The 27,746-nt window shown below is 41.1% G+C and overlaps 1 protein-coding gene across 13 annotated transcripts; it reads right to left on the bottom strand.

Moving 5' to 3' along the window:
- Positions 1 to 183: 183 nt before the first annotated feature.
- Positions 184 to 27,746, bottom strand: map7d3 (MAP7 domain containing 3). Of its 13 annotated transcripts, none has more exons than XM_075481678.1 (20): positions 27,638 to 27,745; positions 17,567 to 17,668; positions 17,172 to 17,252; positions 16,736 to 16,899; positions 16,448 to 16,559; positions 15,854 to 15,937; positions 14,560 to 14,667; positions 13,768 to 13,869; positions 13,276 to 13,374; positions 11,354 to 11,479; positions 9,389 to 9,531; positions 7,344 to 7,471; positions 7,030 to 7,250; positions 5,139 to 5,265; positions 4,427 to 4,712; positions 4,115 to 4,168; positions 3,882 to 3,963; positions 3,387 to 3,546; positions 2,590 to 2,882; positions 184 to 2,509 (listed from the first exon to the last, which is right to left on the bottom strand). In XM_075481678.1, the coding sequence occupies exons 1-20, from the start codon at positions 27,681 to 27,683 to the stop codon at positions 2,502 to 2,504; spliced, it is 2,526 nt and encodes an 841-aa protein (XP_075337793.1). In that variant the 5' UTR covers positions 27,684 to 27,745; the 3' UTR covers positions 184 to 2,501. The 13 variants fall into 13 exon arrangements, with proteins under 13 accessions (XP_075337793.1, XP_075337794.1, XP_075337795.1 ...); XM_075481679.1 differs by having other exon boundaries at positions 9,389 to 9,507; XM_075481680.1 differs by lacking the exon at positions 17,172 to 17,252 and having other exon boundaries at positions 27,638 to 27,746.

The following is a 27,746-nucleotide window of genomic DNA, read 5'->3' as shown; positions in this document are numbered from 1 at the left end:
TGCCTCTCATGAGCAGAAAGTAGAGCAGGGGGAGGTGGGAAGGAAGTTTGAGTAAATACACGTTTAAAGTTATGATTGAATAAACATTCCGGGTGAAAAGAAGCCACAGAACCATGGACAAATGATCTTTTTCTTCGAGACATATATCCCACGGCTCCTCTACTCCGTGTTCTTGGGAGTAAAACTACTCCTCAGTAACAAGCTGTCTGCGACACTGCCAAGTCTCGTGTTTCCTCGGAGAATAATATACGAGCGCTGAAAGCGAGCAGCTCTGATAGATCTGGTAAACAATGCAGGACGGTTTATGGAGTTACATTCTTTGAGCTTATTTATGAAAGCTAAGACAATAAGAGCTCAGAGTCTTTATGTACAAAGAGACTTTAGTTAGCCAGCAGAGAACAAGGCAAAAGTCAAGGTCCACAAACCTCATGCTTGGACTTTTCAAGCAAACGGAATTTCAACATTTTAATATAGTTCCTGAAAAATTAAGAAGAGACAGAAAAGAAAAGAGAAATCAAGACTGACCCACATCAGATTTTGTTTGGTGGACGCACCTTCTTTGTACTACAGTAGAACAGTTGAAACCTGAGCTGATATGCCTACCTTAAACCATCCACCCCCACATCCCTCGATGTCATGTAAAACCTATTTTGACGACTTTAAAAGCACTGCCAGGCTCAGCTACAGCTCATATCACTGGTCAGACATGCAGCCAGGGACCCATCAACTCTTCTTGCCCAGCAAACTAGTTTAGTCTAGGATCTGTGGAGAATGGTCTAAAAGCTTAATTCACACACCCAATGTAGCACGGATCAAATTGTAGGAAATGTGCAGTGGATCCCCACTCGGCCTTTTCCATTCCAGAGCTCTTGTGGAAGAGTCTTTTTTTTTTTTTTTTTTTTTTTTTTTTTTTTAGGTTTCCAGGTTGCACGAGCCAAACCTCACTATAACATGTCAGATCACCAGTCAAACTGAATCTACATAGACTTAAATGATCCACGACCTGATCCACTTCAACCTAAACATGGCTTCATTTGCCTAATACTGACTCTATGCACAACATAATAACACTTAAATATATGTAGAAATGTATTTTCATATATAAACAAACCCATTTCTATACTATAAAAATAGCTGAGACGCATTTTATCATTTGTAGCAGCTAGTGTGGGGAAGGTTATTGGGGAAGGTCATCACAAAGTCGCACTGGCAGAAGTGTAGATGAAAGAGAAACTCGATTCAATCAGCGAAAACCTGATTTCTAGCGTCAGCAAAGGGGGAACTATGGACATCTCGGCAGAGCGGTCAAACTTTGAAGTTGGGCTTGGTAACACGAAGCACAGAAGCAGCGGTGGGTGACTGGGACTAATTTTCACGTGTGATAAATTAGTACGTAACAGGGACAGTTCTTCAACATTTGGGTGGTGCAGATGCAGATGAAAAGGTCATCAGCTACGAGACAAAAACCAGATCCAACTCAGACTGTCATGTAAATGACAATGTTAGTAAACAGTAATTCTATATACATATGTAGAAATAAAATAAGTCAACCACGAGCCCCATCATCAACGCACTGCTGAAACTTCACAGAATATGTGGCTTTCACTAAAGTCTTGTCAAAAATGGCAAACAATCACTATGAGTTCATAAAGCCCTCTAGTGGCCAGAGAAGGAAACAGCACAGAGTGAAAAACCGCGAGACACTGTCATGAAATAAATGGGGGCTTTAAAGAGCCTCTAAAGTGGGCTGAAGCACGAATACAGAATCCACTCCCAAGTGTGCACACATGATGGAGACTGATAGACGGTGCATGTATGGGCAACGGCGCCGACTATTTTGTATGTTCCCAACTGAACTGAACTGAGGTTGGAGGGGGAGGGAAAAAAAAAAAAAAAAAAAAAAGGTAAGGCCATATTGCTGGATGCTGCAAAAAGCAACTGGTCGAGTAAATCTAGGTGAAACACAAGCAAAACGCGGGATACCAAACCAAGAGAGAACAGAATGTATCAACATTTCTTCCAATAATGTGCATGTGTCCTGGAATATTCTCACACAAGAGAGAAAACTAAACATATGATAACAATAATTACAGTAACAAAGAAGCAAAAATTTAATAAATTACAACAATGCACCCCTGACAAAGACAAAATTACTTAAAAAAAAGAAAATTGATTTGGAAACAACATTGAAAAAAAAAAAAAAAAAAAAATTCACACAAGTAGAAGAGGAAAGAGCCCTGGAGCAAGAATGCTGGAGGAATATACAATATTTCCCTGAAGCATAACGTGAATTTAACATATTTAGTTCCTCGGTGCGTCGGGTGCAAATGTAGCTCTTAGGGTGGGTCTTTCCGCTTCGCCTTGTGCTCCTCCTACAGGAAGAGGAGGAGGAGACAGACGAGAAGCTGTTTGGAACTGACACAAGATTCTTTTAAGGAGCTCAGCCTGACAGGAACTTTGGGAGTGCAACTTTAAGAGGCTTCTCAGCGACGACGGCAGCATCAAATCTCTGAAGAGACAAGACAGAAGAGTTTTAGCCTATCGTAACGGTGGACGCGGGCAGCATCTGACGCAGCGGCGACGCCTCACCTGACATGGCTTCTATGGGTTGATTAGAGGAATGCAGGCTGTTGATGGGGGTTCCCTTGTCCTCGAAGGCTACCCTGGTCCCATCTGAGCTCCCGTCACAGTTAATCAAAACCTGGTTACAGTCCTCGGCCTCAATGAGGGGTCGCGTCTTGGAGTGCGCGTTGACGTCAATAAATTCCTCGAAGCTCCACTGGTTGGACTTCCCATTGAGACTGGAGACCAGGCCCACTTTGGTGGCGTCCTGCTCATTTAGGAACTCCGATCCCTCAACGTTGCAGCTCTTAGGGACTTGGCTGGAGAAGGGGAGAAGAGTTCATTGGGAGAGGAAACTAAATCAAACAGTGAATCAGAAGACAAACTTCTCACCAATCATTCCTACTAATGAGTACAGTGTACAAGGAGAGATATTTAGTTGTTTTCAGAGTCTCTGTTACTTAATTAATTCACTGATCATTTCTAAGTAGGCATTCGGAGGGGAATGTCCCCCTCCGATAAATAAACTAAATACACAAGTACTGTGTGTAAAAAGGGTCTCGGGTCTGAAAACGGCTCCGTCAGTCCCTTTGAAAAAATGGTTAAAAATACACGGAATTTGATGAAAACTAGTGTCCCAAAAAAAAGCTGGACATTAGTGGAGGTTCTGGTAAGCGTCTCGCCCAAAAAGGAAAAACTCAAACTTGCAAACTAGCAGCAAGAACTATTCTGATACCCGGGAACAGTTCATATTCATTCATTAATCCGAGCTACATTATTGTTACCAGTTTAACAACAGCGTGAGGAGTTCACCGTCTTCCTACCTGACCGCCTGAGTCTCATCTGCGCTCGTGCCATTGTTATTCTCCTTGTCGTCCGTCTCCGACTTTCCATTCATGCTGCCCAGCTGCTCTTGGCACACCACAGAGTCACCGCCGGACAAGTCGTCTGTGACACCCTCTTTGTCAATGTCTTCTGTATGGGCTAAAACAATAGTGAATAAATGTATGTTCATGCAAACAAGCCACAGAGTTGTGTGGAAGGACAAAGAAAAGCCTCCGTCATTACGCCTCGGGACTTAAAAAGGTAAACACCACACAGAGAGTCAATAGTTTGTAGAACTACCTTTAGCAGAAGTAACTTTTAAAAAAAGAAACACGTTTTTTCGTATAATCATTCTGTCAATCACTGTGGAGGAAATAACTCTTCATGACTATTTATATATGTATATATATTTAAACATAAAATAAACCAAAAAAAAATAACTCTAATAAAAACATATGAGGGTGAAATCAGAGCAGAACTTGCGGAAAACTTACTTTTGGTTTCACAGTTCATCTCGTCCACATCATCATCATCATCGTCGTCGTCGTCGTCATTCTCTGGTTTATCATCGTCTCTCTACACGGGACAAAAAGTCAGTTAGCATCCATTAATGAATTAATAAATGTTCATTTAACTGAACTAAACTGAACTGGACCCCCCCGCAGACATTTTAAGCCTTTGCATCTATTTGACAGGATTGGAATGGAATGACTGAATGTGACCTCACCTTAAAGTCGCTTTGGTCCCCTTTTCTGGTTCTCTTCATTATTTCTTCAATTCTCTGAAATTGAGCAAGAAAGTTAGAATTCTTAAAAGACAATTTCGCTCAGTTGAGATATCAAAATAATTACTCTGCCAGGATGGTCCAGAATTTTGAGACAAAAACATTGATCTAAATAGACAGTTTTGACAGCATAGATGTAAAGAAAAACAAGTGAATGCCTCGGTCGACAGAGCCTGAAAATCTTTACAACACTTTTATAAATATTGCATTATATATATTACAGGTAGATTCTCTTCATTGGTTCATCCATCCTACCCTTTTCCTCTCCATACGTTCTTGCTGGTTCTGCTGCATAATGCGGTCCCTCTCCTGGCGGACCCTCTCTGCCTCTTCCAGGGCCTTGGCCTCAGCCTCCTCTCGTTCTTTCTGTAGTTCAGCCTGTTTTAGCACTTCTTCTGCTGCCAGCTTCACTCTTTCCTCTTCCGCGAGGAGAGCGTCTTCTTCGTCTTTAATTTTTCTCTCCTCTGCAAGAATCTTCTCCTCTTCCAATCGTTTCAGTCGAGCTTCCTCCGCCAAACGAGCCTCCTCCTCTTTTCTGAGCCTAAGATGATAAAAGAGTATGTTGACAAATAAATACACAAACTGTCTTTAAGTGAACGCGGATGGCTCGTGAACTTGAGAAAAACTTCTAAGCATAAATTTAAAGAGATAGTTCGCCGAGTTCCAGCCAAAACGAGGCTGGAACTCAGCTCACAGCACGCAGTGGGGGGTAAGAAAATGTTCATAAACGATATTGCTAATATTGGATGTCATACAGTTTCATGTCAAAAGAGGCGAACTATCCCTTTAACGTCTGTAAAATACAATATTTGGTGGTTTCTGTTCAAAAGCTATTTCCTGGATACAAATTTGGTTGATGGAGCTTTGCTGCCGTCAGAGCTGGTGCATCAAATTCATACACAATGAAAGGCAGAATGGCTAAAGATGATTCATTTGGGAGACGAGATAAGAGAGGCGACGCCCTCACCTCTCCTCTTCCTCTCTCTGTATCCTGAGCTGCTCCTCCCGCTCCTTCTGCTCTCTCATCAGTCTCCGGTTTTCCGCCAGGATTTTGGCCGCCTCTGCAGCCGAGTTAGTGCCCGTGGCTTTCGAGTCTGACAAGAGGAAGAGCAAAAGAAGAAGACGAGCTTAGCACTTTGGGTCACTGTGAGAAGAGAGACCCTGATAGGTGGAGGAGTGACGAAAAACAGCGAAGTAGAGAAGAAAGTGGTCTGATACAGAGCTGCATAACTTTCACATCTTATCAAGCTATCCTCAGAACACAGGCTCATGTGATGTGTTGAACACTTCTGCTCCACATGTATATGGATATATACATATCCGCATTTATCCGTTAATACTTAGAAGTATATTTGGCTATGGTACACAACGCTGTGAGCTGACTGTTAAAGGACATTGTGATTTCGTATTACATATTAGAAATGTTCAAACTTTCCATATGTGAAACATAAACATGCCCGCCTAACCACGCTATGTAAAGTACTGTACACGTCTCGAAAGCACTCATTTGTTTAAGTAGTCTTCAGGAATAGTTTTCCAAGCTTCTTGACGGTCATGCCACATTTTCGGCTGATAGCCGTTTCTGATCCGAGTTATCTTTGGGATTTTTTTTAGATGCTTCCAGATAAATGGGAACAAATTGTGTGTCATTACTACAGGCTGCTGGTAACAAAGTGCCTCAAGATGCAATTCAAAAGCGGTTCTTTGACAAGACACTCGGGTTCATCGGGTGGTTATACTTGAATGATTTTTAAGGGCCAGTTCAGTGGTGTTTTCTTTCCTTAAGAATGGCTTCTTGACAGTGAGCCCGTTCCATTTCTGACAATCCTACAGCAGGCTGATCAGCTGATTTTTTCTATTTTACTTTTTCACACTACATTAAAACAATGTGTTTTTTTTTTTATGTTCTCTTAAAAGTGGATACTAATCCTCCATGTGATGTTTCACCACTCTAAAAGCTATTTCATCTTGCAGTGCACAATTTTGTCCAAGGGGTGGCAGAGTCAACCACAAATTGAGCTCTCTAACAGGATGTGCTTCCAGCTGGGGCTTAATAGGTCTGCTGCTTCACTGGGATTTACAGCAGTCAAAGCTGCTGCCACGTCAGTGTGCAAAACACATACGCATTTTGTCAATAATCCGTCTACTGGAACCGATAATGGTAAATCTTTTTTTTTTATGATCTAAAATCAAACTGACTGCTTCTTGAAACAGTTACGCCATGATCACATGGAGTTTGGAACAAAATATATACAAATATATATAAATACATAGATTATATTTATAAGGGTAATGATTTCATCAGCTGCAATAGATTGATTTTTGAGTTAGTTAATCAACAGTTTACATTCTAAGACTTTATTATTGCCCAAACACTCCCTTGATCCAGTATTTTTGGATTCAAATACTGGATCAAAGACTCTTATTTGTTCAACTTTTGTTTGGACTCCATTAATTTATTGTAAATGGAGCTGGTGTCTGAACAATGGCTACATGGAGGAGGAGTAGCAGGCTGCCTTTGTGCAGAAAAACTCTTTTCCTTGTAAAAGTTTAGGGAAAACCTATTATTCATAGATAATTACGCGGAACAAGACACGCCACGGCAAAAATGCCAAAGAACAAATATGTCACTTTCATCTTTTGTGGAAGCAGAAGTGAGACAGACCTAACACATTACATTTATGTAGTTAAAATGTTTAAGATTACAGCTTGCTGAAAATAACAGCATGTCTGGATGCACCAGTGCAAACATCCTAGTTGCCTGAATCATCAGTGTGGGTTAATATTGGTCCTGTTAACTAACAATCTGAGGTAAGTCACAATGCTTAATAGATTATTATCTCTGGTAACTGGCTCACCATCTTTCTCTTTGGTCTTGCTAACATCAGAAGACTGCGAAGCCACAGACTGAGCAGGACATAGATCCTTGGACTTGGAGTCCCTCTTTCGTAAGGTTGCGGGTCCTGTTGGGGTCAGAGATGGTTTCTGGATTGGAGGGGGCTTGGCTGATGTGTTCTGGGGAGATGGGGGACGTTGTTTCATTGCACCTGGTGAGGGTGGACGCATCTTGGGATTTTGCCTATCAGAAGACATGTTGGGTATTCATTTTTGGTAAATAAAGAAATAATAATGAGCGGTTGCAAGCAATGGCCTGTGTTGTGTTGAGTCTTACTTGGATGCTGCCGGGGATGGGGTCCTCTTTGGAGCTGGATTGGGGGCTGGAGATGGTGAGCGGTTGCGTCCCAGATTAGAGGACGGGGAGGCAGGACGCTGCCCCCTAGGTGATGACGGCTTGTCCTTCTGTAATTTCATACAAAAAGGACAGAAATAAAGGAGTTTATTTCTAAGCCATATTTATGTCAAATAATGTTCTAATAAGAAACTGTTTTAGTTGTGAACACACAATTTGAATGCCACCATCTTCTAAAGTCCTGGAAAGAACAGGTAGAGAAGTTTTATTATGTGTCAGAGTTCCTCATACTGTACACTGTAACATGAACAGTATCAAGACAAGTTCACCGTCTGAAGGAAAGCATTGAACACAAAGACAGACAAAAAATCCCTTATTTTCCAGTACCTCACAATATTCACTGTAGACAAGGATTATTACTCAATATCTATCATTTATCTAAAGTAATGCTGCTTACTTTAAGTTGTGTTGAGCAATAATTACAAAGATCTACTGGGGAAAAAAAAAGGAAATGTATCAAATGGCTTTGCAAAATTACTAGGATGCTTTTATTACCCAAAAATGAGCCGTTTCTATTTATCCTTTGAGGGTTTCTTCTACCTGATGTGTAAACTAACATCATCAAAGAAGCAGAAATATGAAAAATTTTGATTTCCATTTTTTTATAGGACTAAATTACTTTATTGCCCTGAAATGTAGTACATATAGGCTTATACTCCCATTCTAGTCATTTGCAGGCAACAGCTGGAAGCAGTTGATTCCTGCTACAGCATCTGATTTGGACCTTGCTCAGTAAATGCCCATAAGACGAGCAACAACAACGAAAAAAACAAGGTATCAAGTCTGTGCGACAAAACAAATGGCACTCAAACACTACTCTATACTCTCACGCTCACAGATGTGCAAAGCTTAACGCAGCGTGAATCTGATGACTCAGACAATATTTAATCCAAGAGTAATGCATCTTCTAAGTGACACACACAGGGCTACAGATTTCAATCATCTCCACACTAATATGTGGATAATAGAGGAGAGAAGACAGTGTCATCATAAGAAAAGTCAAAGGCTTTTGATATAAGGCGAAAGGGTCTGGGTGGGGTCTGCTTTGCATGGCCTGATCTGTCTATAATCAGGCCACTGTGGATCCCTTTGTCACATGCTCCAACAATGAAGCCCTTCACAACCACAGAGAAGGATATAGGCGGCCACATTATGAAAGAAAGCCAGGCACTACAAGCCACCAAGAGATAACTCAGAGATGGACTTATGAGCCGGAGGAGGAGAAAAGTGTTCCAATGTACGAATAAGGTAACATATAGATGACGAGAAATGCTCAAAGAGCAGCAGGCGGAGTGACATTTCCGTATGGTTAACATGCAGCAGAAGTACTTTGACAGGCAAATGTAGTCGGATATGTGCATATAAATCAGAGACCATGGAGCCCTACGCTTATTTTTTTCAGTGCAAAGTCATTTTCATACTGGAAAGCATGGACTTGTTATCAAGTAAACACTGATGCGCCTTAAACGTCATTCCTTGTTTTCAGGCAGCTTTTATAAAAAATGTGAATTCAATTCAATGACTCATGGGAAGGAATAAAACCACACTAATTACCCTATGGTACATATCACCTAAACTGTAGTTTGATTTCTCCCAAAAAAACTCAATTTCTTGATAACATTACATTTTTTTCCCCCACAAAAATTTCCAAAAGCATGATGCCTTTGAATAAATTCTCAAAGTTGTACAAAGATACTCCCCGAAATGAGTCACTCTAGTATGAATATTGTCAGGATTAAATCTGCCATCTAAAGCCTCGCATCCAGGGCACTTCCATCAGTAAAGACAAACTGAACTACTGAAGTAGGTAGGTAAACTAATACAAACATTTTACATTTAATGAATAACTAAATTGCTCAAGCATACATACAAAAAATAAAAGAAATCATATTTTCATCTAATTTTCAAATGTTTGTTTAGTTTCAACCAGAAGCATTAGTAACAATAGCATCAAGAAGACTTCTCACCAGAGAAGGGTCGAGGGCTCCGTCGGCCGACACAGATGTGGTCATCATGCCGCTCTTTTGTCGGTCAATGCTGCGGCTGCGCACGGGTCCACGCGGCGGGTGCAGGGGACTGGCAGAGGCTGAACGAGGACACAGGTGACACTCTGGTAAAGGACACAGTCATCGCAGGACCAGGGGAGCACAACCAATGGGAGGATTGAGAAGCGACCAAGTTGGGCAGCAAAGCAGCAGAGAGCAAAGGGAGAGATTGTAGAAAAAGGATTGGGGGTGGGGGGGGAGTTGGTGGAGCAGATGATGGTTGAAAGAAATGCAGGAGAAAAGCAATTTGTTAGGTATAGCACTTTATGCAGGCAGTAGCTTGATTTCTTAAGCTTCCCCTAGGTTGGAAATTATTGGAGACACGATGAGCACAGAGCAACAAAAACCTCAAACACCCTGCACCAAGCCACAGTTTCTGGACACAACATAAATCTGAACACCAAGCACCACAGCACACCGCACAGTACATAAAACCTACCAACAAGACAGTGAAACAAACACCGACACTCAGCACACATATTATGCACATTTATTAGTACAATAAAAACCCAATGTGTCACTTCTTGTCTTCCATTTGTCACTATCAAAAAGTAAAGTGTAGCCTTTGAGTAATTTCCACCCTTTCAATGTAACTGCTCCATATCAGACACAGACTAAACCTTTAAGGATACCGAGCTTTAATTTAACTGTTTGTTAGTAGCAACAATCTAAACTGGCGATTCTGTGCTGCTGCTTAAAACTACAAACTTGTTACAGAAGTGGCTGTAAATTACTGTGGCAGGTGTCCTGCAGTTAGCCAGAAGAGGAAATAGTGTTGTCCACTGGCTTGCTGTGTCAGATTGAGGGATTAGCCTTCATAATCCTGAGACCTGGAGAACTCTTCCTCCCACAGCGTGCTCACAAATGTGTTTTGTAACTCATTCTGACTGCGCACCGAGCAGCAATGGTGACTATGAAACATACGCTGTCACGAGACACTGCTGCTGCTGCTGCTAATGTGGATGAGTCATGTTTCTGCGGGCTATACTTAGCAGAGGATCTATAGCTGCTAATGGATTTGTAACGGCCGGTCAATAAACACCTCAACCTAAAACCAACACTTGAAATGTAATGAAGCTTTGAAGTAAGCAAATGCTTCTCTCTATCCTTGAAATATATGATAGCCAAGAAAAGGATAAATCAGCGTGTATCAACTGTGAGTGTAAACTGCTGTCCCAAGTACCAAATATAATTTGCATCACAGTACTTCACACAAAATATTACAATAAAATAAAAGAGAAATTTCACATGAAAGGTAAGGCATGCGAGTGATCTAATGACACATAAAACACCCCAATGGTGACTTTCAAGCAGATATAACTATACAACATCAGCACTAGAGTGACTTCAGCTGCCTATGAAGTCTCCAACACTGTGGCGTCACAACCAGAACACATGGAAAAGCACAATAGTCTCATTCCGACGTAACAAGGACCAATGAGTAAGCAGCTTAGAGTAAATCCCCTGGCATGGTCCGTGAGGCTCCTCAGATGCAGAGAGGCTGCACGGCTCAGCTCAACAAACAGTCAATTGTGTCAGATCTGAGATTGCATGTGAGCTGGACCCATGTGTATGTCAACATTTACCAACTACACACTCTCACGTGTGTGCTTTACTGCAAGTAACCGGAACATACATAAGAAACAGCTGATCAGTCCAACATCAGGGAGCTGCAGGCAGATTTCTCTAATGCCACCACCAACGCCACAACAAATTGTACAAAAGCATGACGATCTACACCGTAGCAATGGGATGAATGCATCTAGAGAGGCAATACTGAGAGTGGCTGGGCCGACTTTCTAATCATAAAATGAGAGTTCAATAGGCTGGACAGTTCTGTGTCTAGCCATCCCTCCTTTCTGTCAGGGTCTCCTAAACGGAGGTTACCTGGAGCATCTGATCCTTCAGCGGACAGGGCGGCGGCGCTCTTGCTCCTAGCTAGTGAGGCCTGCGTGGGGGTGAGCAGGCGACTAAGGACCCCTCCATCCACAGTACTGGCCGGTGGCCTGCGAGCTACACGGCCGAAAAATCACCGAAAAACAGCAGAGGAGAAAAGGCCAAGAAGGAAAGAATGGATAAGAGTGGGGAATGAAGGCAAAGAAAAAGGGTCACCATGTGATTCAACAGAGGAGAATTAACAAATAGAGCCAAAGGTTGTGTCTCAGTAATCTTACATGGGGTCCTTATCAATGGCCTTTACTCTTTTAGTTTTCAGTGATATTCAATGAAAGGCATGTAGTCAATAAAAGTATGAAAAAAGGAGACCATGGAAAAGTACTGAGACAGATTGATCATCTGCTAACTGATGATCAGTTAAAACAGAAGTCAAAATAAACAATGAAGTCAAATGAATTGGTCCCTTGAGGCAGAAGAAGGTGGGCTGATGGGGAAAAAAATCATTAATCAATTACATAGAAAGCAGAGGAATCCTGTTTTGTGAGAGGTGAAACAAACTATGATGGGGTGAGTGACTGTGACCGCACAGAACTTCTTTTGTTTCTGCTGTGGAATACGGTTGAGACAAAGAAGACTGAGCATTTATGACATCCAAATTAAGGAGCCGATAACCGTCCTTCTAGTAGTACGATAGCAAGGAATTTCACAGCAGAAACAAAGAGCCACTGCTTCTGTGAAATGGAAAAAGTGAAAGTGTCCCATTTCAGCTGTTGTGGCTACCTAAGCTACAACGGAGAAATTATTTTCCAGAAGAGGAGTTTTAGTGCTGACAGACTGACTTTGCTACATGTCCTTAAATGCTAGCTCTTTAGAGGAGATTGCAAATTCTCACTTCCTTTTGCAACCCCTCACTGAGAGGACATCTGTTGCCGACAGACTTGATTTTTCTTAACTGTTGAGTGCCACCATGGAGCGTGGCTCGTTGCTCTGGATTAAGGTAAGAATCTCAGCTATTAGCTTCAAACAACGCTACAATTATAAGGGACATTATGGGTGGGAGAACTGGGGCTTAATAAGCTCTAAGTACTTGTTTAATATCAGTAATAGGAGCTGCGTTATATAATAGCTTAGGTTAAACACACAAAACACACACTTGTACAGGACCAGAACATTCTTTCAATCTCACTGGCACAAAAGGGTTCATATGGTTGAGGGACAAACAAAAGCTTTTCTGGTTAATAGCAATACACAATCTCCAATGAGCTGCGGTGGTCATTTCTGTGCCGTCTGGCTGCTATGGAGGGATGGTACCGACACACACCACACGGAAAGCACGAGCAATTTAAATCCAGCTGTGACATCATCTTGGAGAAAGAAAACAATCAACACTTTGAGACAACAGAACAATAAATTGAGTTAGTGCAGACAGAGCACACAACAAAACCATTCCCGCGTTGATGCTTGAGAAGAAGGTTCAAACAGAATCAGTTATCGGAGTAAATGGCACAGGGCAGGATCAGGAGCTGGTTAAGGCAGCTGGAAGGTTAAAAGATTCATGAAACGATAACAGTGTTGCCAGTAAATCAGACGAAGAGGGGGAAAAAAATTTGCATCAGCGTGAGGGATAATGGAGCATTTAGTGAGATACTTTTGGGCGAATGAGAACTTGAAAGGAAAGAGGACATATGTAGCAGAAAGAGCCAAAGAGTTCAAAGAAATAACCCTGAGCTCCATGACACTGAATTATGTAAATGACAATTTAAAAAATAAAAATAAACTCTTGGCAGTAGAGAGTATTGTTAGGGACTCATAAAAGAAAAGTACGCTCGGAATGAGGAAACCATCAGAACAGCATGCTTGTTATTGAAAGAGGGAGGCCTGAGCAGTGCATGCTGATTGTACATGCTAGCCACCTTGATCATCCGTTGTCCCCTTATCAGGCTTGGTAGGGGTCTGTGCTTTGCCCACACTTACTCGTGTGAGGGAGGCGCTTCTCTTCTTCACTGAACGGCCTAAGGACATGAGAGTGGAGTTATAGCCAAGCAGGAACTAGAGGGAGTTAACAAGGAAACCCCCGAGGACAAAAAAAAACACAGTTTGCAAGTCATGTGTATTTCATTTAGTCTTATGGGAGTCACCTGGTCAGGGCAGACAGCTAATGATGCCCCAGTTTACGAGTTACTGCCTATATACAGACACACCGGAGTCTCCTACTTTAACTTATTAACCTTAACGGCTGTCAGCATTTGTACCAAAAAAGCAAGCAGCATGCTAGCCTGAAAATGAGGCTGTTGAAGCTATGACAGAGCTGAATATATAACGTGGAGCTTCGATAAATGGTATACTGTGTTCCGTCTTTTCTTAATGAAAGCATAAAGTGGGAAGAAGAGGGGGGTCTTCTGCACCTGACTGTTCCACCTGAAGCTTTTTGCCGTCTTCCTTACTGGCCTGAGCAGCATTGCCATTGCTTGGCAACCGGTTACAAGATGAACTCCTTGGCTTAACACCTGAGAGACAATGATGAAACACCCAATGATGAAGTCATAGAAAACTAACTTGTGCACGGTAAAAGCATGATAGTATTTTCAAAGTGGCTACATAGTTAAGAGGAAAAACTGACAAGTAAAAAAAATCAGTTAGGTGAAGGGAGAAAAATGGCACTGGCAGCCCATCAAAGCTGTGGAGAAATATCAACCATTTCCCCAAGTCAATTAAATACCCTTCTTCTGATTTTTAACACTATACAGTAAAAACTTATGTTCACGCATCACCGTCAGGTGCCGAGGCCCTCTAATCATTCTGAAAACTGGATTCAGCGCTTAATGGTGACATATAGTGAACGCATGCAGTCGAGCTGTGGGGTCACTAGAACTAGAAACAGATGCTGAAGCATTTTCACCCATCTGTCTGTGCACAATGAGTCTGTGTGTTAAACGCTGAAGATGAAAGAGGACAGGGGTCAGAGGACATTCTAGGCTTAGAGCTGGCAGGCAAAGTTGCATTATTCCAGCTCATCTACTGCAAGTCACAAGGAGAATCCTGTGCAGGAATAGTCGCAAAAAAAATATTTATTTACATGAATGATAAACACGACTGTCTGGCATACACTGGTGTGGGTTACGAGAATGCAGGGTATGTAGGAGGGAGGTAACGTGAGAGGGAGCAAAGGAGGTAGGGAGGGAGGAGAGGAGACTTACTTTTGTCAGGTGATTTGATGAGGGTGGCAGAGGAGGAGGATAAGCGTTTGCTGATGCTAGGCTCGGGTGGCTGTTTCAGGTTTGTGGTGGATGTGGAGCGCTTGTCAACTAAGAGGGAGGAGGAAAGACAGACAAGGGAAGCAGGGTTTACACTGGAAGCTGGTCAAAAGGGGAGGGATTTGGGGAGCGGACATGGGAGTACAAGCTTCTCTTAGATTCTAAGTCAAATTCTAGTCAAAGGGTATCAAGTTCTCCATGACGTGCTCCACAAAAGCACTTAAAATAAAAGTACGGAGAAACTAAATCATTAATCAGTTTAGTTTCTATATCTATATCAGTTTTTTTTTCCACCAAATTCGACATTTTACTGGTGCAATGCACATTCAGTACATAAAAAGCCTTGTTTGTTGTCGGCAAAGAGCAGGTGCTTATATTTCACTCTCCCAAAGGATCAACAATACTACATTGTCCATGCCTGATACAATAGTAGTCCTTTGTTGAATGTCATTCAAATGAGCTTCCATGCTAAGTCACCCATGTAACCCTGAGGTGCCTGACAGTAGGGCTGGGCAATATTACCTTAAGTCACTGCCAAAATGAACTATCACATCTCCTAAATGATTCAAAGTCATGTGAAGGGGAGGAGGGGAAAACCAAGACATAGCTATGGGCAATTGGATTTCTAAACTAATGCATTTAAGCAAATGGAGTGTTATTAGGACATATGTAGGACGTTGTTCTTGGTCATACACTTAACGATTTTCTATTACTTGAAAGTATTTAAGACGTTAAGACAAATAAAACCCTTCTGGCTTCGGAAATACAAAATTTCTCTCGCAGTATTTACATATAGCTTTTTCTATGCTTGTAGTCTCTAATAGTTCATATGCTGCAAGAGCGTGTTAATTGAAATCTATTGGTTACGTTTTGATGCACTACTTTATGGTTTTATTTATAAGTATAACATATAAGTTATATGTGGTTTAAGGCACCGCTAAAAGGAGCAGGAGTAAAATTGGGTTGATTTAATCAATTGCCCAGCCCTACTCAACAGTGTGAGTGAAAAAGCTAAAGCTACACCTCCAGTTAACAATCGAGCCCAAAGCACTTTCAGAACAAATGTCACACACAAAAAAAATGTTAGTGGAAAAAAATGCCTGTTAGAGAGCAGGTGAAGGTTGATGTGATGGGGAGTGATGGTGGAAAGGGGAGTGGGCAACCAAGTTATCTGCGGTGTCAGTGCCAGTCCATGCTGTGTTCCTATATCGGTGAACAAATGATTAACAAACAAAACCTTGTCCACTCCTTGGTGGTTTTTCTGGCGAGGCAGGGGAGACAACTATAGTTACTGGAGATGACACGCTGGCATCAGAATCTCCTGTGGGAAAAGACAGCTCTCAGGCAGGAGTGAAATAACAGCAGAAGACGGGGCACATCCTTTGAACAAGGAAAGAGAGATGGACCTATAGCCATAAGCCTTTACTTAACATCTACTGCCTAAAACACTGAGAACTACACAGAGCAAGGTGGACTTTGCTTTAAACACCAAGAAAAGCATGGATGATTTCTCCTTTTTCTAGGTCACATATAGAGAACAATGGTGTTGTTACACACAATAGAGATCAAAGAACATTTTGATTCAATTAACCCTGGCTGAGTATTATGCACGTCAATATTAGTTTGACAGTACTACCACAGAACACGTAAGAGCATTGCCATGGCAAAATACATTGTTGTAAAACTTCATCTCAACTGTGGTGAAGTATGAAGAAACTTGACCACCTGCATGTCTTGTTTTGAAGAAATGAGGAGTTCAAGCTCATCAACGTGTTACGGCAAGTAAACGGTGAGACTGAAAGTGAACGGAAAAAGCAGAAAGGTCCTCTACCTGCTCTCCCATCTTGGTCTGTCATAAGTCCCCCCCAAGACCATCTTTTCTGCCTCTGCTCTACTCGCTGACTACGCTCCATTGTCCTCCTCATCACTGCCTCGTAGTGCTCCTGCAGCGTAACAAGGGCAGAGGAAGGAAAAATGCGAGTCATTTACAGCAGAAAAGTACTTGCCTCTAAAAGAGAAGCAGAGAGGGCAAGATGTAAGGTTGTACAATGTAAATCTTTCTTTGCACAAATTGGCTATAATCACTGCTCTGTGGCAGTCATGAGTGTGCTGTAGCTACCTTTTCCTCTTCCTGCTTCTGCTTCCTCTTCTCCTCCACAGCCAATCGTTTCTGCTCCTCCTTCCTTCGCTGCTCCTCAACCTTTTTTTGACGCTCCTCCACCTGGCGCTCAACAGCTAGCTTGGCCTTGCGCTCCCTTTCCATGATCTGAGACTCTCTTAAAACTGACCACATATACAGTAGGTGAATGCATGGATAGTGGGTCATGTAGGGGAAGGCAGTGAATCACTATTGTGTTGCTCCCATTTGTGGGAAATCATTTTATTGAGAACCTTCAACGTACAGAAAAGGCTTGTTTTGGCTTAAAAACCAACCCGTTTCTATTTTCCACCTATATACACCCATCTATCAGTGGACTAGTATATTAATAATTTATTTATTGTGGCTATTTTTTGGGAGAGATCATTTTATTTAAGAACTACAATCAATGTCTTACCCTGTTGTCTCTCTGCCTCTTCTCGCCTCTCTTTTGCCACTCGCAGTCGATCATCTACTCTAAGTGAGGCCCCGTCAATGACTGCAAACATGCACGTGTGCATATGGTTAAAAGGTAAAACATGCGCAGCAATATGGAGAACTTGAGGGTGGATTACAGTGCAGCTCATTGTTACCAAGGCTTTGTATTAGGCAGGCAGATGTGTGCATGTGACTGTCATTAATGAGCTTTGTCAGCTGTAACAGTAATAAGATGATGACTGAGGTTGACCTGCAGTAAGCAACACTAATAGGATGGTGGGAGTGGATCGTGTTGCATCCAACTGTTACAAATATTGTAGACAAAGTGGTGAGAGGGTTTAGTTGGTTTCTGTGTCAAAGAGCGGTGTCGTTTACCTGGCTTACACCCCTGAGGTTTAGCTGGTGCGTTGGTTGTAGGTCCTGGGCTGTTCCCTGCCAAGCTGCGCCGCTCCTCTGCTTGTGCCTGTGCAGCTGCAGCTGTATGGAGGAGAGCAAACAGACACCCACAGTTCATACTACAGTCACACTAGGGCTACATGCACAGCTGAGTCGAGCTACTGTTTGGGTTGGACTGGGCCATTTAATTGGATCTCTTGCCTTGTCCCGGTACTCAATAAACAGGAGGGGAATTTGAGTTATTGACTCAATTATGCTGCAATGTGTTGGAGTGTTTGAGAAAATGGTGAAGACATTCTACCGCTGCTCATTTTCTCTGTGGGAGAGCATTGTACATGTGAGTATAGCTGAATTCATTCTGGTCTTAAAATTTCTTCAATGGGGATTTTGTCTGATGACATTCGTTTGAGTAGAGTGACAGTCTGGAAATGGTTAAAACAACCAGGAGTGAACACAGTTACAATCAGCCAGTTTTCATTCGCAATTTCCTTTAGAGAAAAGTGTTACTGGGAATTAGTCTGCATTAATATACATATGCTTTACTTTTTTAACATAACTTTGGAGAGTGTGCAGAGCACTTAGGATTAGGAGTCAAGTTGAGTATATTCATGCAGATTGATTCAACCTCAAAAACCTCATCATCTGGATGTGAGAGCTTCAATTTCACAAAAGTTCAGTCAGAATAGCATGTTTAGATGCATTTTAAGTCCAGTTTTGGTCAGACCAACACACTAATTACATTTTTGCTAGTCACGTAAAGGTGCTCACTATGTCTGACTTTTCAGATTTATCAGATGATGTCGAGACAACAGTCATTTGGGGTATTCCAAACCAGTCAAGTTAAAATCTGCATTTCTCTTGGTGCATTGCTTGCTCTCCAAAGGAATGCCAGTTCTAGAGAGATCAGGCAGATTTGAAGCTACATAACAATCCAGCTATTCAGCCAACAGATATAAGCGTCCCTCCTTCATGGTCAGCCCTCTAGTTAAGTATAGACCGTCTTCTGTGACAAGCTAGGAGGGATTGGCTGCTGTTAGAGATGCATCTGAAATTAAACCCTTCAGAGTTTCCCGGTATACAGCAAACAATCAATGAATCAATATAGGACAAATGTTCACAGTCGGTGCTGCACAGATCAGCATGGAGACAACCAATCTGGGTAAAATACCCACCCACTTCTAAAGAGTTTTAAATAAAAGGAAGAGGTAACAAATGCTTCCAAGACAATAGATACAGTAAATCAACTCTCCAGTCAAACCACAGAGTCAACTGGACTTTCTTCAGCCAAATCTAATAACATTAAAATACTGAATGGGAAATAAAAGGTCATAGCAGAGGAAAATGGTGAGGACACGATGAAGCTTCATAAGCCCTTGCATCCGTCATCCGTTTCTTTCCTTCTTGTCGCTGTGTTCAGCATAAAAGAACTGCTGACAAAGGGCAACCCGATCATCAGTCCTGTGATACTCACAGTATTGACTGACACTTCTAAATGTGTCCTGAATACTTCTCACTCTCCATTGCTGCCATGAAATGCCTCTGTTGTCAAAATCATGGAAACCAATGTTTTCAGCTTCAGAAATAACACAATATGTAACACTGTCTTTTTTAAGTTAAGTCTATCACATGCATTATATCACTGTAACAAGTTATTTCCAAAAGTTTTTTAAAAATTCATGGAACCATTAGAAAACTCTGTTGAACTGACTTTTGAGAGCGAGTTCATCAAAGCCCAAAATATGCATCAGGAAATGACCCGCAGTAAGTTGGGCAATTAGTCGTAATTGTACAACAACAGGAAAGAAAACAGCAGCATGTTTAGGAAATGAAAAACAATCAATTTATGGATTAAGGATTATGATAGCACACCTTAAAATGGAATTTGTTCGTCTCGTTTTGACACAAGCACTACAGTCCTGAAACCTTTTGGGGCACGAGACAACGCAAAAGTCAATTGAGAATTCTTGGAAAGATTTACCATCTCGCTACCAGTTCAAATCTTTGGAAGATCAGTGGGTAAAACAATGTGCAGATAATCTCCCCGAGCATTTACTGTAACTTGTGTGCTGGTGTGAGTTTTTGCTTCATGCTCTTTTCTGCAGACCTTCATGCTGCTTTCCACCCACTCACTCATCTATAATGTAGATGCATATGTCCAGTAGAAAATATCCTATTGTCAAGTTCATGTTTAACTGAGTCAATACCATATTCTGTGGCACTGTGTGTGTTGAGTCATAATGATTTGCATTCCTGGAAGCAACAGATTACTACCAGGTTCGCAGGTTTTTGGCCCTGAACAACTCAAACTAATTCAATACAATTCCATTTAGCTTTTTTATATGTTGTCAAATCACATAAAATGTCATTCAAGGCACTATAAAGATACAGTCAGGAATTAAGACTTGAAGTCTTTGTCAATAACAAACAAGAGCTGTGTTGCTGAATTAAAATAAGCTGTTGTTGGCTAAGTTAAACACATGCCATGTAAGTATAATGAAAACAATACTTTGTACTTTTTGTTCCACCCTTTGCTACATACATGTATTCTGTACTCCGTCACATTTTGTATCCCTAATTATAATCATTAAAATGCTGTTAATTGGGGCGGCACAAGATATTTACATTCAAAAGAAAGCCTCAAATCATCGTTCCACCATTAATCTACATGAAATCCATGTCAGATTAAACATAATTTACTCTATACATACATCACTGTGCTAAGCACAAGTCAAGCCAACCCTCATTTCTTGAATCAGTGTTTAGACTAAACAAACAACTTAGCAAAGAAGCCATTTCAAACTGCATCTTGAGGCACTTTGTTACTAGCAACCTGTCAAAATTACGTGATTTTCTCCCATTTATTTAGTTAAGCATCTAAAAAAATGCCAGAGATAGCACAGACTGACAACAGCTATCATCTGTGACCTTGGCATGTCTCAGTATGGTGTGCAGTGTGTTATTAAAAATTGAGGAAACTGGAGAAAGACAAAGAGGAAGTCAAAGCCCTAAAAGAAAATTGGAGCAGAGGAACAGTGTCTGAAAGTGATAGGAAATAGGAAAGATCCAGCAACGACACAGAACCGAGATGCATCTGGACTTTCAGTTTCTCTAGCTACTGTTCACAGAAGCCTCATCAGAAAAGACTAAAAGAAGCCATTCTTGAGGAAGGGAAACAAAGGAAAAGGAAAAAAAGGCTGAGGGAAGCCAAATTGAACAAGAAGTGGACTGAAAATCAGTGGCAACAGGTCCTATGGAGGGATGAATCCTCCCCAGAGCCCGGACCTCAACATTACTGAAGCAGTGTGGGATCATCGTGACAGAGAACGGAACAAAAGGCAAAGGCGAAAACATCTAGAGCTTTGAAATGTCCTTCAAAAAGCCTGGAGAACTATTCCTGAAGATGACTCGTCTAAAGAGGATTCAGGCTATGATAAAGAATGAAGGTAGTTGTACCAAATACTGATTTTCAAGCTCACTGAAACTGTATAAATTCTGTTTTCATTTTTCACACTGCATTTCCACTTCCATGTTTAAATAAACGGCTGCTCCCAGCTGCTCCCAACAGCTTCCTGTTATTCTGTCAGTTTTGCACAGAAATAGATGTTCCGCATATACTTATATACACCGAGTTTGTTGCAAATGCTGATTAGCAGGCACCTTGAGCCAAAACAAAAAAAGGAGAAAAGCAGACAAGGGGAAGATTTGTTTGTCTATAGCAGGGTGTAAGATGTAGGCAGGTACATGAAATAACATAATCAAGTGGCTGGAAAAGCAGTATGGGTCGAAAGTCCCAAACTAAAAGTGAGAGATACCTCCAAAAGTGGTGAACAATGACACAGCCAAGATCCTTGGAGACTTTCGGATACAAATATAAAAACTGGCAAAGGCTATTCAGATTCAATGAGGTGGTCGACAAACTGCTGCAGAGAGAAGCATTGATAGATGCATCGATCCCAAACGACAGCAACAATCAAGAAATAAGAACACAAGAAGCCTGAAAGATTGTGAAAAATGTTGAAAGAGGAAGAAGAAAAGATGTGGAAAGTGAAGTAAACAGTGTGTTAAATCAATATAAGCCTTTTTTTTTTTTTTTTTTTAAATATAGATACATAAAAAAGCTAAACCAAGTGCCACTTAATTTGCCAAAAAATAAATAAATAAATAAATAAAAAAGGAAGTTAAATGAATTGAAGTGGTTACAAAAAGGCACTGAATGAAAGCCATCAAAATCAGCAGCTTATTTTACTGTGGTGTTTAATGGTAAATGAATCATGCTGTGCGCTCCACAGTGCCTGTGGACCATGGTTTCTCAGACTACACGGCAGCGTGTGGTGCCCGAGTTTCTGTATGGAAATCAACCCTCTGTAAAAACGTACTCGCTGGAAAGCAGAGAGGACAACAGGCCTTTCCTTCATGAAGAAACACGATCAAGTTGAGTGCTAAAGTTTGACCAGTCAGTGATTACCAAATACTTTTAAATACTTCATAATTCCCTCCATCTTGGACCACCAACCAACCAGAAAATAAACAACTAAACAAACTAACGTACTAACTAACTAAACAATGTGCTATCCCAGTATATTAGTTAGTTGTCCCAGACCAAAGCCACCCAACACCAGTGCTGAATACTCAGTTACAAAGCTCACAATTTGTGCTTTAGGATAAAAATGACTAATTTCAGTTAAATTAAATTTTCCAGCCACGTCAACAAACATCAGAGCCTTCATCCGAGCATTAACGAAAATGGAGGTAATGTAATTTAAACATAGAAATTGGCAGATGAAAGGTCACTTCCTGTTTTAAGGTCGCTTTTTTTGTATTCAATAACACAGACAGCATTCGAAAATGAGATGCACAACTGTGGGTTAAAATTCCACCGTATACATTCTGTGTTTCTATTTGCTTACATCCTTGCTCTCCTCTTATTTACATGAGTCACAATAATGAAAACTGTAGGAAAATAAGTGAGCATCACTTTGAATAAATGCCTCTGCAGACAAGCACATACTGGACAAACAGAGGGCATTCAAAGTGAAAATAAAACTCACAGGAAACAAGGAGTTTGGCATGGCAGAGCACTACCATGAAACTAAACATGACTCGCAAGCTACTTTGCATTTTATCTGGCTTGAGCATGCAACTTCTCCAATCTACAAAAACTACTGTTTCAAAGAGAAATGCGCTAAATGCCAACATAATGACAGCTGGTGGACTGAATTATGTGTCGAGTTTAAAATGTTTCCTCTGAAGAAGTGCTTCAAGATGGACTTGATACCAAGAAACTTGCAACTTCAGTCAGATGTATTACAGATTTTGAGTTTATGACATCTGAGGAAGTCAAATATGCCTTTGAGACAATCCTCTGCCTATAAATGACATGAGCTGCATCGTCTTTCATGATCTTACGAAGACCACACAGGATTATATATAGCATCAATGCTCTCCATAAAGCCTCTTCCACAGACTCCCTTCATCCCTGGTTTAGTGGAGCAGCAGTCAAATAATGATTTGCTGCATTGTATACAATTTTGAAAATGCAAGAATCCCTCCGTTGCCAATTCTGTGCTACACAATCAATATGTTTGGAATTACGACAGATTGCACTCAAGGCGACCTGTGAAGCATTTATAAGCTCACATAGCTTTTATTCAACATGTTTTTTGTGTATCACACTGTATATTAGCACAGAGTATAAGTTAGCTGTTAGCATATGTTTAGGGAGACTGGGACATTGCTGCTACCTACAGACAACGCATTCTCCTTCACTCAGGGGAACGGACATGAAAATAAAAAAACAAAAAACTGATGAGACACCGAGAGGCAGGGTAACCGTTGCTAAGTGACACACTTAGATGCTCCAGACGGATGAAGTGCTTCTTAACCACACTTATACATGTATCGAGGTAGATATGGACTTAAAAATGAGATGATTCATAGGTTAAAAAAACAAAGTGAACAGAGCACAAAGGCTTTGGAGGCGTACTAATTAGAAAGTGTCCACTAAGGAGCTTGTAAGCTAATATTCACATCAGTGTTTGGAAAGAATCTATATGAAAAACTAATATCTCATTTGCCGAGATCTATTCCTTCCCAAATTAAATGGGCTCATGGTTTGTAAGAAAGAAAGGTATGCTGTTTTAAAATGAATTTCAATGGCATTTCTAATATCATAGAATTTAGAACTGAGCTAACTCTTGATAGCAAACTGCTTTTTCTGCCTTTTTAGGGGGAAGTAAAAGCTGACAGGAAGGGGTTGAGAAGGTAGCAGCTGTTCCTTTCAACAATGCAGACTATTTATGAATAACATCACCAGCAGCAATATCCGAGTAAAGCGTTTTCTGTGACAAGCAGTAATGTTGTTAAGATATTACTGAAACTTCTGAGTCTCACAACCACAACGAGAAAGAAGCTAAATAAGAAGCCAAGTCAGAAACAACACGTTGGACTTAAAATATGCTCCTCATCTCTCCACTGACACACAAGTTCATCTGTTGATAAGAATGAGGACGATTGTAATAATAATAATAATAATAATAACTTGAAAAAAAAAAGAAGAATCCATAATGAAAGGGAAGAAGAGACACTGTTTTCCAAAGAGAACTAGAGAGAGCCAGGTGTGATCATAGAAATGAAAAGAGCCTATGAGAAGAGCTTACCCTCATCACTCCATCACTATGGAGATTTGCACACATTAACATACATCACTGCTGCTGCATCGACAAACTCGGGTAAATCTTAAACACATTAAAGGTAAAATAGAAAAAGAAGTCAGAAGTAATTAAGATGGCTGCTGATTAGAAGCCAGAGTAAACAATAGTATTATCTCAGCTATATAATCATTTGTTCAAGTTCATTTCTGGTGGCTGTAGTTCCAGTCTGCACAGATAATGTTCCAGCAATTCTAAAATATGTTCAGATGTTCATTATGTAGTCTGTAATCTAATGTGTTTTAATCTGTTAATAATCTACCTGGTAATGCGGGGCCATACAGAATTGTGTAGCTGCTATGAACAATGAATTCAGCAGAGTTTAGTGGCCTTTGGGTTGCCGTAGAAGGTAAAACACAAAGGGAGTGGAGCAAAATTACTTATCGATTAAATACAGCTCGGCACTTGGCTGCTGGATTTTTATGACTGGGGGGGGAGACCACCAGGGGGCTAATGATGACCCATTTGCCAAGATCCGCAGCTTAGACAAAACACCAAACAGGAAACAAGGCAGTCTGCATTACATCATAACAGTGTGAGTCAACTACTACAGCAGCAATAGACGCATTTAACGGCTTCTCTCACATACACCATTGATAGCATGAAAATATAAGAGAAGAAGCGAGAGTAAGTCAGGTCTCTTTTTTTGTCGCCTCTTCCAGCTGCAGTCTGTTGTGCCCTGCAGCATGTTTCAGCTAAGCAGCTTGTTGTACAGGAAGTGTCTGCGCTTTTAAACACAAGGCCAACCCATTTGGCACTGGACAGCACAGACTTTTACCTGACTAAACATCATCAGAGGGAGACTATGCTGACAGAACTTGGACCACTAATTTGTTCCTTCACAATGATTAAATCTGTTCAAAATAAGGTTAATAATTGTCTCTGAAACTCAAAAGGGAATACTGATAATCAGCCATCTGTAGTGGTCAACCTCAAGATCTCAGGTCAGATGACGCCGCTGATGCATGCTCACAAACACACACTGCACTTACACGCTAAATCTTCTATGGGATTATCGAGGCCTGTTCATGAACAGGTAAGCCTTGGCTATTTGCAGGACTAGCGGGATAATGATGACACATCCAAGTTTGCTGGGGAGTCGTTTCCTTCAAGTGGATCAATTTCTCTTCCAGAGTTGGGCATAACCAGAATTTAATCATTTATGATTCCATTATCATTTCTTATTATCAATCCAACTCTTGATGAACTATTTTGTGTATTCCTTCATGATACAGTCTGGGCAGCTAAAAGAGAGTCCATACTATACGTGTTTTAATAACTTCATGCCAAGAAACAGACTGCAATCAACAGTTGGTCATCTATATCACCTTTAATTCTATTGTTATAAATCCCTGCTCAACCAAGAGGCTGTTCCTTCAATTCAAGACACGCACTTCTGTATTTCTCACAGCCCTTACGTAAATGCACATTCTGCCTCATGGACTGAAATTGACTGGGAAGCTGGGTATGAGCCTACAGATCATTAAAACATGTTTTTAAAAGAATAAATGATATACTATAGTGCGTAGATGTGCACTGTAAAGGGTCAAATCAGAACAGGATCGGGGCATTTGTGCTAAAGGAGAAATCTTAAGTGGCAAGATCAATAAACTACAAACTAAAAGCGGGATTAATTTTGTACTTTGGTTAAATTCAACCAGTTCTTAAATATTTTTCATGCCTTTAATTCTGTAGAAGCATTTGCTGAGCCAAGATCTGGTTAATCTTTGACAAGCAGTTGTGTGATCTCCCTTCATAATAGCAGGGTACGTTTTCTTCTTCCTAACATTCTTGTGGAAATGGCCATGCACATGAGCTAGATTCCTAACATTACTTTATTACTGTCAGTCCTCCACTCTGACTGAAGGTCAGACTTAATTTCAGTCCGGGGCATCATTTAACTCCTCACAAAAGCCAGGATTCCAACACACAACTTTTAAACTGGATACTTTCATAAAACCACAAAACTGGGGGGACGTAAATTCCTGATTGAAAATACTGAATGGAAAAGTTAAGGGAAACAGGAAGATCAGCACTAAATATGGTCCAGTTGTTGCCAGGGTCGAAACATGCCTACACCCTAACTGGGTATGCAGAGAACTCCCTCTTACCCTAAAAATTTAAAACACAACCCAACGGCTGCGCCAGACATAACAAGCCATGCATTCATGCCCACAGATGCAAGCATAGCAAACATCCATGTGTGGATGGGGCCAGTTCAGACATGGATGAAAGGCACTGATAGAGACTTTGCAGCTTCAGTTGGCCTACATAGTACTGTATCCAAAATAGCTGCGTATCTTTTGCTTAACGAAACAGTTTTTCACACGGGGGTTTGCTGGACCAGCCAAAACCTCGTTACCAACGAATAAATAGTTTAAGAAAAAGCAGCTGCACGGTGAAACTCTCCAATCAGAGCTCAAAAGCTCCGTGTTTGACACAGACTGACATTCCAGCTTTATCTGAAAATTCAGGTCAGTCATTGTTATAGAGCTGTCCACACAGACAAGAGGAGGGGGTTATGCCATATGTCAACAAATGCGGCAAACTGGCGAGCAATGGATATAGGACAGGGGACATCGTTTCACATGAGATAAGATGTTTCAAGCAGGAAGCTACAGAACTGCTGATGTCCGATGAAACAGCTAGTTTGAGGCTGAATAAAAAAAAGTTATCTGCTGGGTTCTTCTCTAAGCAAACGATCAGAAAGCCCTCAACTTTAATGGAAAATACATCCCCAGAAAAGCACCAATAGTTCCTCCTGCTAAAGGCAGCTGATGATCACTTTTGACAGAAATCCACACACGTTAGCTAGCTTCGTAAAGCAGATTTGATAGTCCTGGGAAGCCTAATAATATAACACTACCACAATTTGTTTGCAAATGTGAACAGAAAGCGGTAAAGCAAAGCTAAAGCAGGGCTAGGTTATGCTAAGCTGCAGACAAGACTGAGGTCGTGACATGTCAACCGGCACCGAACCACACACGTCAGATAGTAACTTAAGCGAGCGTTAGCTGCACGCACTTTACTTTGTGTTTGTTACTTTAGGTCGCTTGGTTTTTGCCTGAAAATGTAGATGCAACTACAAATTAGGTTTGGCAAACTCACTCCAACGTATAACTTTTGATGGAGCAATTTTTAGCGCGTCCATTGTAAGCAGATGACCGGACAGCGAGCTAACGTTACTAGCCAAAAAGAAAAAAAAGACGCTTTCCGCATTACAACACGCTCAAACAACCCAGTGAACGGAGGTGGCTGCCTGAAAACATCACTAAGTGATAACCTCATTTCAAGACACAACTAGGACAGAAAAAAAACTAACTAATACAACTATTTCTCTTACCCATTTGGGCTCGCAAGCCCTTGAGTGTCGTTCCACCCTCCGCCATTTCTATGAAGTTTTCCTTCTCTGTGTTTTTTTTTCTACAGCAGGGGCGCGCAACTCATCGCTG

The sequence above is a fragment of the Odontesthes bonariensis genome, chromosome 13 (genome assembly GCF_027942865.1).
Source record: "Odontesthes bonariensis isolate fOdoBon6 chromosome 13, fOdoBon6.hap1, whole genome shotgun sequence".
In the NCBI taxonomy this organism is placed as follows: Eukaryota; Metazoa; Chordata; class Actinopteri; order Atheriniformes; family Atherinopsidae; genus Odontesthes; species Odontesthes bonariensis.
This window is presented reverse-complemented; position numbering and strand designations above follow the sequence as displayed.